At 39.1% G+C, this 14,439-nt stretch overlaps 1 protein-coding gene across 3 annotated transcripts in view; it reads right to left on the reverse strand.

The window, feature by feature from the left end:
• The window catches only part of CDK5RAP1 (CDK5 regulatory subunit associated protein 1), a 35,865-nt gene that overhangs the window by 19,341 nt on the left and 2,085 nt on the right, over positions 1–14,439 (reverse strand). For all 3 annotated transcript variants that reach the window (XM_005688465.3, XM_005688466.3, XM_018057722.1), the window contains 10 exons: positions 13,765–13,892; positions 13,004–13,334; positions 10,821–10,924; positions 10,286–10,320; positions 9,157–9,257; positions 6,768–6,978; positions 5,097–5,217; positions 3,506–3,736; positions 2,362–2,459; positions 1,681–1,736 (listed from right to left, as the gene is read on the reverse strand). In XM_005688465.3, the coding sequence (XP_005688522.1) occupies positions 1,681–1,736; positions 2,362–2,459; positions 3,506–3,736; positions 5,097–5,217; positions 6,768–6,978; positions 9,157–9,257; positions 10,286–10,320; positions 10,821–10,924; positions 13,004–13,313 (1,267 nt within the window). In that variant the 5' untranslated portion in view covers positions 13,314–13,334; positions 13,765–13,892. The remainder of the gene's footprint in view (positions 1–1,680; positions 1,737–2,361; positions 2,460–3,505; positions 3,737–5,096; positions 5,218–6,767; positions 6,979–9,156; positions 9,258–10,285; positions 10,321–10,820; positions 10,925–13,003; positions 13,335–13,764; positions 13,893–14,439) is intronic.

A 14,439-nucleotide genomic window follows, 5' to 3' on the forward strand; every position in this document is an offset into this window, starting at 1 on the left:
CCTTCCTCTGCAATTTTTGCACTAGTTTCAGAAGGATAGGTGTTAATTCTTCTCTTAAATGTGTGATAAAATTCATCTGTGGAGCCATCTGGTCCTGGACTTTAGTTGGAAGTTTTTTCATCTCAGTTCAATTTCACTACTTAGGACTAATCTGTTTATATTTTCTTTCTTTCTGGTTCAGTCTTGGAAGATTTTACCTTTCTAAGAATGTGTCCATTTCTTCTAGGCTGTCCATTTTATTGGTATACAGTTGCTTAAAGAAATCTCTTATGATCCTTTCTATCTCTGTGGTGTTAGCTAGAACTTATCCTTTTTCATTTCTATTTTTTTTATGAGCTCTTTCCCTTGTTTCCTTGATAAGTCTAGTTAAAGGTTTATCAATTTTGTTTATCTTTTCAAAGAACCGCTTTTAGTTTCATTGGTCCTTTCTACTGCTTTCTTTGTCTCTATTTCATTTATTTCTGCTCTGATCTTTATGATTTCTTTCCTTCTAACTTTGGGTCTTGTTTGTTCTTCCTTCTCTAGCTGCTTTTGGTATAAGGTTAGGTTATTTTATTGAGATTTTTCCTTACTTCTTGAGGTAAGATTGCATTGGTGCAAACCCCCCTCAGGATCGCTTTTGCTGCATCCCACAGATTTCGGATCATCATGTTTTCATCTTCATTTGTCTCCTGGAATTTTCTGATTTCCTCTTTGATTTCTTTGGTGATCCACTGGTTGTTTAGTAACACTGTTTAGCCTCCACATGTTTGGGTTTTTTACAATTTTTTTCTTGTAGCTGATTTCTAATTTCATAGAGTTGTGGCTAAAAAAGATGCTTGATATGATTTCAATTTTCTTAAATTTACTGAGGTTTGCTTTGTGGCCCAGCATGTGATCTATCATGCAGAACTTTTTGAGTACCTCATACAAACATATACTTTTGAAATTAAACACAACATTCCAAAACACTTTAATTATCCCAATAATCCAATAAGGTGAGTACTATTAGTTCCACATTATAGAAGAGGAAACTGCAGCCAGAGAATCTCTACACTATCCTGTCCAACCCAAATGGAAGTTTTGGTGCAAAACACATTACAGTAATTAGAAATTTGTAAAACAATGTAGACACTGTCAACAAATCTAAAAAACTACAGAGTAAAAGGGATATCCAACAAGGACCTACTGTATAGCACATACAACTCTGCTCAATGTTCTTGGCAGCCTGGATGGGATGGGTTTGAGGGAGAATAGATATATATATACATACGGCTGAATCCTTCACTGTTCACCAGAAACTACCACAAACAACACTGCTAACTGGCTATACCCCAAAACAAAACAGAAGTTAAAAAAAAAAAAAGATATCAATTGCTCCCAAATCAGAACTAATTTAGACCATAACTTTGCTGCTAACGAGCAGAAACAAGGTCTGTCTCATATTCAGAAACATAAAGACTCTAGAAAAGGAATCTCTTTAGTTTGAGGCCACAAGCTAATCCACATCTCTGAGTATTTCTAGCAAGACCAAGATATTTGGTCAGAAAGAAATAAGAGAAAGAGAGAAATGAAGAACAGTAAAAGAAGTGTTGAAGGTGACACCATGTACTACCACAACTGTTGCCTATATCCAGACACAAAGACTAGGGGGTCACTGGTAAAGTAACATGCCCAGCAAAATATGTCTCTTAAATGTACCTGGGATAGACTCTCTGATATGCTGAATTAATTCCACATAAGCTTCTCTTGAATACCTGCAATAAAAAAACAAAAAGCTCAAATGAACCAATCTTCTTTAAATGAATGCTATAAGAAGATAACACTATGAATTACCTCACTTAATCACTTTACATTCACACAGGACAGTACAAGAGTAAGTTAAAATATCCTAAAGAGCCCTGCAGATCCAAATCCTATACTGTAACCTAATCCAGAGCCTATAAAATTTTAATTCAAGAACTTAATTTTAAATAGCCATTTTTATTTAACTAAGAAATGAAGACAAATGAATACTTAATGTTTCTAAGATTCTTTGCCAATGTGGAATACAAGGTAAATCACTAGTTTACACAGTGTGTCATCTGTCACTTTCTCCTTTTGGTCTTGTCTTTGCTATACTATTTCCAAAGTAAGTAATAGAAGCTATAAAGATTAAAAATCTCAGTGTGCCACACAGTACCTACTGTGCTTAAACACATGCTAAACAAATGAGTGATCCAATCCTCAGAACAAAGCAAGTTATAAAGTCCATCAGTTTACTCATGTAATAAATGTTTACTGGGCAGCTACCATGTGCCATACACCATCCTAGGTTGTTAGACACTGCTTGGTCCTTAAACATGGATTGGTATGGAATGCCCCTCCCCAAGCAAATCTGACCCCCTCCGCATGGCCTCCAATACACGGCTGCTTCCACTCTGGGCTGGTAGGTGGATCTGTTTACAGATATTGTCCCTCTCATGAATCAGTTGCAGAACCTGGTCAAATAGAACACATTAAAGGTCATCAAAATCTCACCAAAGAATCTTGCAGAAAGGAATATCACTCCCACTGTTTCTCCACCAAGATTAATTTTTAAGAATTAAGAGGCTGACAAAACCAAATATATAAACCACCCAAATTCTTTACTTTTGCTCAAGCCATGTTCCGTCTGTCCCAGACATTTCACCTGATGGTATCTCTCTACTTTTACTACTTTTAAAGAGTGAAGAAAGCAAGCAGAGGTCAGATTCAGGTCACGAGGCTATATAGGGACAGTGCCAACACAGAACAGAAAGGAAAAAGAGCATTTGTCTCACCTAGCTTATAAACTAATTAGCCCCTTTAAAAGATACCATCAAGAAACTAAAACTAGGAGAAAATACTTGAAAAAATTTACTGACAAATGATTCGTACCAAGAATACATAAAGAACATTTACAACTCAATAAGACAAATATTTCAGAGGGGAAAAAGTAGGGGTGGGGCCAAAAGGCAGACATTTCACCAAAACAAAAAACTTTCCCAACAACGCAAAGCAGGCAGTGATTATTAACCATTTTACAAATGAAGATGACAAGCTGAAAAAGTCATCTCTACTGGTAAAGAGTTAGTGACAGACAGGGAAGCCTGGTGTGCTGCTGTCTGCAAAGAGTCGGACAAGACTGAGCAACTGAACTGAACTGGCAAAGCAGTGGAAAAGAGCCAGGACTGAACTCACCTCTGTCTGAGGCCAAAATCTAAATTGTTTTCTGCTGCATCACATTGCCTCCCTACCTGTCCTTCCCATACCATCTTGTAATAAAACCTCTCTCTGCACAGCCCTCATGGTCCACTGATGGTCTCAGTATCAATCCTACACCTTCCTCCACCTTAGTGGACTTCAAATCTTTCCGTAAGGGGGTAGATTCAGAGGGCAATACAGTAACATAGCTCAGGATCCCCTGACCTCTGAGGACAGATGCCTCTGCCACACCCTACTGGCTCCAGCCTTCATGCTTAGGGATACTGATGTCAATCTGGTACAGTAAACTCTCAATACTTACCTCATCAGGAAAGTCCTTAGGGTGGGGAGAGGTGAAACGAATCCTCATTTCAGGATCTATTCTGGACACCTGATCCAGAAGGTGAGCAAAACGAAGGCCTCCTTGCTTGGCTTTATAGTTGGTGGAAAAGCCACGGCTGAGATTGGTAGACACTGCATTGTTGAACTGGACCTCTGAATTGTCCCGAAAACTATTAACATTCTGACCAAGGAGTGTCACTTCTTTCAGCCCCTGAAAAAGGAAAAATAAATATATTGGAAGCAATTTTAAAACTTGTTTGGCGGCATTATGCCAAATCTCCAACTAAAGTTAGCTAAACCTGCCAAGAGTCATCCATAAATATACTCCCTCTTTAACTCAATAATTTCATCTTGGGCATCATGTCCAAAGAACTGAACTTCAGGATAAAACCATATGTAAAAATCTTCAAAGCATTTTTAAAAATAGCAAAAAAGCTGGATGCACACCCAATATTCAAAAATAACAGCTAATTTATAACACCAAAAATCAAATGATGATACCATTCTGTCCTTTGAATGTTATATAATCATTATCTATGCAGTATTCTTGCCAAAAATATTTAGTCTAAATCCAATCAAGCTTTTACACCTTTCAGTTTACCACAATTCAGGGGAATATTTTAAATAACAACATGAGGAAGCAACCAAACAAATGGAGATATGTCTAATGCATCAATTCAGACAAAAAAACAAATAAGTGAAAGGACTGTTTTAGGTTAAGAGAGATTGAAGAAATATTACATACAATCAAATGAAACTATACAAATCTTAATGGGATCTTGGCTTAAAAACAGAACAGTAATAAGACATTTTTGGATAATTATTTTGAATATAGGCTACATGTTAGAAAATATCAGTTAATTGTTTCCTACTTATGATAATGGTATTATGGTTATGAAGGGACAAAAATTCTTCCTTCTGAGAAGATGCATACTGACAGACACAGGGGAAAATGGCTTGATGACTACTACTTACTCTCAAATGGTTTGGAAAAAAATATATTTATGTATCTACAGAGATAGGCAGATAAAAAACATATGAAAAAATGTCAATAATCATGTTTATTAATCTTTCAACTTGTGTGTTTGAAAATCTGCACTGTAAAATTTCAGAAAGTAAAATAAAAATGGTTGCTATAAAGATTATTTTTTATTATTTTATTTTGAAATAATTTCAAACTTACAGAAAAACTGAGATGGCATATAAAACTCCCATAAACTACTTGCCCAGATTCAGTAACTGTTAACACTGTGCCTCATTTCTTTATCATTCACATTCAGACATCTGCTCTCTCTACACACACATCAAGCCAGAGAATGGTGGAACCCAAATTCATAACCACTTCATTCATGCTCTCTCCATTCTACTGAACTCTCTCCTGAGGAAACCTCTCTGTGGATCTGCCTATACTTAGTGGGCAGCAACCCAAGATGTACACCCAGAATTTCTTTCTGGTCTATGGCTCTAAACATGTACAGCTGAGAGACAGCACAGGCTGTAAAACTATAGAAAAGTTGTCCTCATCCTCCAACAAACACACTCACAGTCAGAACGGCTGGAAAATTTCTCACCTGCTCAGAAAGCTTCCTCACTTCCTCCAGAATGGAGGCAACAGGCCGACTCCTCTCCCGGCCACGTGTGAAAGGAACAATGCAGTAGCTGCACATGTTGTCACAGCCTCGCATGATTGACCTGGGGAGGAAAGCGCCAGAACTCAGTAAAGGAGCAGGACGATCTGGTCCAACCCAAGGAGAAGGTCACAGCTCCCTTGGCATTTATCCTTTAGCTCTGAATTCTCTTGGCAACATGCTCACACAGGACCAATCTGAGATCTAAGAAGCAACAAAGCAGACATTTTTATCTTTAAAAACTATTAATCGGGAGTTCCTTGGTGGCCTACTGGTTAGGATTACAGGCTTTCACTGCCATGCCCTGGGTTCAATCCCTGCTCAGGGAACTGAGATCCCACAAACCACATGACATGGCCAAAAAAAAAAATTATCTGATAATCACAGGATGTAAACCAAACTGTAACTGGTGGTTACCTCAAGGAACCACAGTAGTGAAGGAATGGCGTACAGATCTTGCACATTTGGACTTTCTACTGTTCATTTTTACATATTTTTGAATTCTTTAAATCCAGACCAGAAAAAAATAAATATTATCCCAGAGTACATAACGAGTAAAGACCCTGGATTTGAAATGTAAGGTTCTGCATCTCTCACTCATTCCTGATCCATATGCTAAGTATCTAAGCTACATCACTCTCTTTCATTTGCATCCTATATATGAAAGCCTCAATTTATCTTAGGGAAACAATTACGGATAGATATGTATTTAAGATGTTCACTGAAGAACTTAAGTAAACATTAGCTATTAATTTTTTTATTAAGCATTCCAACAACAGAGTATTGGATAGCCATTAAAATGAGAGGCTGCAAACTTTTTCTGTAAAAAACCCAGATAGTAAATATTTCAGGTTTTATAAACCATACTAATACTGTAGTGGCAAAAGCAGTCACAGACAATATGTAAACAAATGAGCATGACTGTATTACAGTAAAAGTTTACAAGAACAGGGTATAAGCCTATTCACCAATCTGTTACAGAAAATTTCATGATATAACAAATGTTCATCATTTTATTTCTTTTCTTTTCTTTTGTTCATTTTAAATAAGAAAAGGTATAAAACCAAGTATATCAAGAGCCAATTTTTATGAATAAATACATAAAAACATACACATGCAAACACAGAGGAAAGAATAGAATGATATACACTAAAATGATAATAGTGTTTATCAATAGGTGGTAAAATGTGTTAAGTAATTCTTACTCACTTCTCTATGTTTTTCTATCTTTCCACATACTCTTCAACAAATATGAACTATTTTGTCATCAGATCTTTTTAAGTTAAAAGATCAAGGGAGGGGGAAAAAAGATCAGATAAGCCCAAGACATTTTCTTAAGTGAAAAGAGTAAGAGAAGGGAAGGTAGAAAAGAGTCCATATTATATATATGAATGCATGTGCAAAAAATACTTCTGAAAGGATTACATAAGGAACTACCAACATGGCTGCCTCATAGTCAGTCTAGGAGACTGAGGATGAGAGTTCTAAGGGAGTCTTACTACACCATTTTTTGTCTTTAGTTTTACTATGTGCATTATTTTTTAATGTAATAAAGGTAAGATGTTACTTTAAAAGTAAGGAAAGAGACTCCCCATCTCCTGGTCAGTGACTCACACGAAGGCAGAGGTAGCACTGGGGCTCGTCTGGACTGGCATGACGTCAGCATAGGTCTCATCCAGAGACAGCAGCACATTGGCAGCCTGCTGGCCTGACTCAGCAACAGCCAGCAATCGAGGAAGGTCCCTATAGGCATCTGGGCCAGCCAAAATATCCACCATTTTCTCCCTGTTGAGGATCTCCTCCTTCAGTCTCTCAGCCATGCAGCCTGGGAGGGAAAAGAAATAAGCTGAGACCCGTTCCCAAATTCATCTGGTCTCACGACTTCTTTCCAGTACACATTCTCTCCAGGTGGATCAAAGACAAAAGCACAGAAACTTCTCTAGGAATTTAGCATCATCCCTTAAATTTGCCCAACACTCTATACCTCTGGAACCTGCATAGTTCTTTTTTTGTTTTTTTGCATATTTCTATATAAGAAAATCAGGAAAAGGGCTCTACAGCAATTCAATTACATGCCTGACAAAAATTAAACCACCATTCAAAAACATTTCTAGACATGAACCATCTTTTTTCAATTGAAAATTACTTGGTACTACAAATAAAACTATTTTGTGTCAAAAACTTATTTCTTTAAATAAAATTTACCTATATACAACTGCCCTTACACTCTTTTTCTTTCTTGTTGCCCATGTGTATGTGTGTGCTCAGTTGCTCACTTGTGTTCAAATCAGTGACCCCATGGACTGTAGCCTACCAAGCTCCTCTGTTCATGGGATTCTCCAGGCAAGAATACTAGAGTGGGTTGTGATGCCCTCCTCCAGGGAATCTTCCCAACCCAGGGATCGAACCCACACCTCTTGCATCTCCTACATTGGTAGGCGAGTGCTTCACCCACCTGGGAACTCTTGCTATCACTCATAATACTTATCAAAACCTACAAGAAATGAGTTATCCATCTATGCTGGTATCTTCCATAACCAAGAAAACCATTGCTATCAGTAAAAAACTAGAATTTGAAAGTCCATTTTCTTAAAAATACCCTTTAAAAACATTTAAGAACAATTCTTGATTGGATAATCATGTTTATAGCAGCATCACTCAGAATAGCCAAAGAGTGAAAGCAACCCATGTCCATAAACAGATGTCACACGTACATACAATGGAATATTATTCAGCCTTAAAAAGGAAGGAAATTCTGATACACACTACCACCTGGATGAACCTTGAGGACATTGTGCTAAGCCAGTTACAAAAATAACCATATTTTTGTAGATTCCTTTTCTATGAAGTACTCAGAGCAGTAAAATTCATCAAGGCAGAGAGTAAAATGGCAGTTGCCAGTGACTGAACTGAGTGAGGAATGGGAGAGTCATTACCTAATTGGTACGGAGTTTCAGCTTGGGAAGAAGAAAAAGTTCTGGAAATGGATGGTGGTAATGTTTGCACGACCATGTGAATATGCTGTATACCACTGAACTAACTGTGCCTCTGGAAGAGGTTCAAAAGGTAAACTTTATGTTACATATACTTTACTACAATTTAAAAAACAAAAAACTATTTTAGACATTTCTAACACTCCAAACAGATATATATAGATAGATAGATAGATACATATATAGATATACATATACATATAGGGGCTTCTATAATGAAGGAATTGAAATGGAACAAAATATCCTAGCTAATCCGTCCATCTTTCTGCATCACTTAGTACATAAATCTGTATAAGAGAATAAGCTCCAACCTTTGTTTCGATCCATCATCAAGAGGACTTAACTATTCCACAATGGACAGAATCTATTTTTAAGGTTAAATACATTGACTAAATTCTGGGACCATGAAGGTACAGAATATTTATTTTTGAAATATGCCTCCCAGCTCTCTAGATCAGAGCTGCCCAATAGAACTTTCTAAGACGAAGGAAATGTGCTTTATCTATGCTGTTCAAACTGGCAGCTACTAGTCAAGTGTGACTAATAAGCAGTGAATATGTGGCTAGTGGGACTGAAGAAGTGCATTTTTAATATTATTTAAGTGTAATTAAATTTAAATGACCACATGTGACTAGTGGCTATCATACTGGTCAGTGCATAGCTGGATCTTCACTTGGGCATGTTTAGGAGTCAAGATGAAAGATACCTACCTGATAAATTCAAACTGTCCCTTCAGACTCGAAACTCCTATCCATTACTCTGTGCTACCAGAAGCCACATTAGACTAGGAAGGACGGATCACTTTCTGAGTACCTATTACTTTCAAGGCACTAAGAAAAGTCCTTTTAGGAGCTTCATCTCATTTAATTCTACACCTTCTGACATTAAATACAAGGGCTGAATGTGATGTTTAAGACTGAGAATCCAGCATCTAAGAGAAACCATAGCATATGAAGCTACATGGTGCCCAAGTCTCAAAAAACTCACAAAACCTGCAAATTACCAGATACCTAGAATCCCAATCCTCAGAGGCACTCGGGAGCGGAGCCGTTTGGACTTCAGGGGTTTGAGTTGATGTAAACGATTCCAGATGGTCTGTTCAGCCTTCTCCCTACAAAGATCAACAAAGGCAGAACTGAACCTGAAAATAAACTACAGAGCAACCTGAGAGAGCATGACACTGGGAAGAATGGGAGTCCCTGGTGGTCCAGGGGCTAGGGCTCCAAGCTTTCACCGCCAAGGGCGCAGGTTTGATCCCTGGTCAGGAACTAACATTTCACAAACGGTGCAGCTGAAACCATTCCTAAAACAAGTCCTCCCTACACATCTCAAATCCTGATGAGCCTTTAAGCCAAACTCAAAAACAACCTATTTCACAAAGACTTCCCAAACTCTCCTCGGGTGGAGAGTTTGTTCTCCTATCACTTTTAACTATTCTTTTCCCTGTACTCAGCAATTTCTCCTTTTTACTGTTTGATTTTTTTACCTAGTGCTTTCTGCCAGATGTTAGAGCTATTTGTGTATCTGTCTTAGTTCCCATATCAGACTAAGCTCCATAAAGTCGGGCTCCATGGAGGAAAGGTTCATTTCTGAATCTCCCCAAGCACCTAGTTCAATGTCCTGCAAGACCCTCAAAACAAAAATGCTGGATTGATTGGTAATACAGCCAGCTGAGGAAACAACACTAACATGCCGTGTACACAGAATCAAAGCAATAAACATGGTCTGTTCACTTGTGATGGATGCCACCCATCTCCGTCAGAAGAGCTCTGTCCCTAGCCACTGACTGGACCTAGCCCTTATGATGTGAGATACAGCATAAACATGTGCAAGAAAAACCCCAGGAAATGTTGGGCAACTCAGCACACTCTAGGTTTCCTCATCAATAAAATGAGTTTGATAACAGCACCTACCTCGTAGGGTTGTTATGAGAATCAGTCAGTGCACAGATAGTGCTCAGCACAGGACCTGACAGAAGGTATACGCTCAGCAAATCCTGACCATTCTATCAGTACTATATTCACTTGGAAAACTGCAAACCTGCTGACCCATCTCCATGGGCTGGGTCACCCTGGCACTGCTGGCTCTGGCATTTTACATAAGACTTAATCACTCTCTAGGTAAAGAATAAATTCCCACCTGATAGAACATGTGACAAGGAGAATCACATCAGCCTGGGTAGAGAGCAAGGAAAAAGAGGAAAATTATGATCTTTGAAATCAGTCTTGTAGAATCATTGCCCACAGTCCATTATTTTCCCCCAGATTGCAGTGAAACACACACAACATAAAATTTACCATTTTAACCATTTTTAAGTATACAGTTCAGTAGCATTATGTCACTCACACTATTGTTCAACGATCACCACCATCAACCTCCAGAACTATTTCACCTTCCCCAACTAAAACCAATAGGCATTAAACACTAACTCCCCATTTGCCTTCTCCTCGCAGCCCATTTTCAACCTAGTTCCTTGCCTGAAGGTGAGCACCACCATAAAAGTTTCCAAAATAACTGCAACAAAAGTACACCTCGGTCCCATACTCCTCACTTCCCTCAAGGGAACTCATTCTCACAAGGCCACAGCCTGTTCCTGAAACTCCACCTAAGAACTAGCACAAATGCAAAATCTCACCCAGGCCCAGGAAACAGGGCAAGAGGGAAATGTGTATACCTCCTGAAGGTCACTGGTCCGCAGGTAGCCACTCTTCTGTAAGATGGACCAGGCTATCTCTGTGTCATTCACATTCATCTGGCAGCCATAGGTCTCAAGGTAGACTGCAATGAGAGGGCAATTCCACAGGTGAGAAGACAAAAGGGGACCACACGTCCCGAAAGGTTGCCTCCCCAAATCCCCCAGAAACACCTGAGGCACCTGGTTAGTCGCTTACGTCCCCTGGTGCCTCAATTCAGAGACACCATTAATTGCCAGATGGACCTCCAAATTATTAATAATGAAGCCTTTCAGAGCAAAAGAAATACTTCATTACACACACCAACTATAAGTCAGATCATTTAAAAATGGGGAAAACGTGCTCCTAAGACTCAGGAAATACAGTTGTACAGAATGAGGTTCTCCAGCCTCTAGAGATAACAGCGGTGGCTAGAGGGTCAATAAAGCCACAAAATGAAAATGAGGCAACTTCGTACAGTAACTCCAAACATCTTAAATGAAAGCATGACTAACATGACATAAAATACATCTGCACCAAGTTTTAAGAACATCAATTTCACACCCAAGCAAACCCCTTCAAACTAAATCCCTCTATCAATCCCTATACCACCAACACACTTTAATCCACAAACCCAAATAAATTCTAAATGGAGTTAAGAGCTGAAGGACAATATACACAATGGAGTATTACTCAGCCATTAAAAAGAATACATTTGAATCAGTTCTGATGAGATGGATGAAACTGGAGCCGATTATACAGAGTGAAGTAAGCCAGAAAGAAAAACACCAATACAGTATACTAACACATATATATGGAATTTAGAAAGATGGCAATGATGACCCTGTATGCAAGACAGCAAAAAAGACACAGATGTGTATAGCGGACTTTTGGACTCAGAGGGAGAGGGAGAGGGTGGGATGATTTGGGAGAATGGCATTGAAACATGTATACTATCATGTAAGAATCGAATCACCAGTCTATGTCCGAGGCAGGATACAGCATGCTTGGGGCTGGTGCACGGGGATGACCCCGAGGGATGTTGTGGGGAGGGAGGTGGGAGGGGGGTTCATGTTTGGGATCGCATGTACACCCGTGGTGGATTCATGTCAATGTATGGCAAAACCAATACAGTATTATAAAGTAAAGTAAAAAGTTAAAAAAAAAAAAAAGAGCTGAAGGACAATCACATGAAAACCAATAGAAAATAGCAGTAATTTTTTTTAAAAATAAACAATCAGGAAATTTTCTAAATGTTCCTTGGCTCCCTTTCTTTGTCTAAAAAGAGAAAACACGAAACTTATGTCAGGGAGAGACAGAAGGGAATAACAAATTTTAAAGGACTACAAAAATCTGAGAAGTCATGAGGTATACAGGCTCCTCAATTTACCAATTCAATGCCTAGACATTTACTCTAGAAAAAAATTTTTGAAGAAGCAAAACTATCTCTATACGTGTGAATATGTGTATCTGTGTGTGTATACATACAAAGGCACTTGTAATAGTGTTATTTATAATATAAAAATTTGTGAAACGACCTAATGTCCCAACAATTGGAAAACACCATGGTACAGCATGTGATATTTTGCAACAATTTTTTAATTATGAAGACTGGTATGTGGAAGAATATTAAATGAAAATAGCATATTACAAGTAATTTGCACCATATGAATGCGACCAAATCATTAAGAGTTATAAACAGAAGCTTTTTTTTTGAAACAGTGCAAAACGGGAGAGGTCTGGTTGTCTTTTAATGTCTTTTCAAATTTTAACACATTTTAACTGAGGGCATTATGTTTCTAAGAAAACCTCTGCCTAAGCATAATGATTTTCTATAGCACCAATTGCGAAATCTGCCTTGTAACTTAGGATGATCTAAAACTCAGAACAGAGATTGCAGGGTTTCCAAAGGTAACCAAAGAGAGGACTCCCCAGGACTTCCACCCGCAAGTTGCGTGTATCCGAACTGTTACGTTTCTTTATATTATTGTTGCTTGGTAGAGGTTGATGATTCCATAACTTAGGAGCCTTTCTACTCTGTTAACCCTCTACTGAGGGTTAACCTTCTACTGAGTTAACCCCGTAACTCCAAAGCCAGGTCTATAAAAGATCTGTTAACAATCAGGCCATGAGCACTGAAAGGGAGTAAAGCAGGAAGTCCAAAGAGAAGTAAAGTTAAACCAACCTCTCCTCTGCCTTCCTAGAAGTTCATCCACCGTGAGATATGGGGGTGGGTCCTCCACTTCTGAAGAAGACGGTTGCTCTGGAGGAACTGAAGCACTTCTTAAAAAATCCTGAAAAGTCGGTCCAGTGGCCAGCCTGGAGCTGAAATCCTTCCAAACTCCATCCTCCTGCTGCCTCTCTGGACTGGGACATTCAGAGCTGGGGACACTGCTGTGTGCCCTGCAGGTCCTGAGCAGCAGCCAGGACACAGAGGCCAAAGGCCCCCGCCTCAGACACCTCTGGGCTCGGAGAACACACTGTAAAGGATGCATGGCACTAAAGGAGCCCACAGTCTGCAAGAGAATGACAGACATCACCAAAATTTATTGAGCACTATACACAGGGCACTGCTCTAAGCATTTGAAATATATTAATACATTTAATCTTCATAAAAACTCAAGAATGTACTCTTAATAATACTATCCCCTTAATAATATTTTAAAGATGGAAAAACTGAAGCAACTTGACAAATATCATAAAAAGTGCTAGAGATGAGATGCAAATCCAGGCAGTCTATTTTCAAAACAGAGGAGTGACAGAGATGAAATGAGAAGCCCTGACAAAATAACAAAGCAGCACCGCGAGCCAGAAACAGTTCCAAGGACTTTGAGCGTATTAATTCTTTAAATCTTTACACCAATCTTGAGTAACACAGGCAACAGACACTATTATTATCCCCATTCAGAGAGGAGGAAATACACACAGAGAGGGTGAAGGACTTACCTAAGCTCCCACAGCCAATAAGCAGCAGGGTGGGGATCCAAACAAAGGTCTGAATTAACATAAAGCTGAAGCTCCAGTATTTTGGTCATCTGATGTGAACAGACAAGTCATTGGAAAAGTATCTGATGCTGGAAAGGACCAAGGGAAGAAGGAGAAAACGGTGTCAGAGGAAGAGATGACTGGATGGCAACACCAATCCAATGAACATGAACTTGGGCAAACTCCAGGAGATGGTGAGGGACAGGGAGGCCTGGCATACTGTAGTCCATGTGGTCGCAAAGAGTATGACACAAATGCCACTGAACGACAATTACCACAAAGACTGTGCCCCTAACCGCCCTGATACACTGCCTCCCCACACTGTGAAAACCACTTACTGCCTCTGTCTTCCTTCAAAAACGAAAGTATCTAACATGGGGGCACCATAGGCCTGATCAGTGACTCCTTCTACCCTCCAAGAGTTTCACATTACTGCCTTCAAACTTCTCACCCAGACCCTCTCACACATGGCTGGGAGGCACAGAAGATGGCACAACCTTTACAGTGACCATTTTGCCACCTTCCATCAAAATCACAAACACACAAATCCTAGATAATTAATAAGGACCCACCATATAGCACAGGGAACTCCACTCAATACTCTGTAATGATCTATATGGGAAAAGAATTTTAAAA

Source organism: Capra hircus, chromosome 13, assembly GCF_001704415.2.
Source record: "Capra hircus breed San Clemente chromosome 13, ASM170441v1, whole genome shotgun sequence".
NCBI lineage: Eukaryota > Metazoa > Chordata > Mammalia > Artiodactyla > Bovidae > Capra > Capra hircus.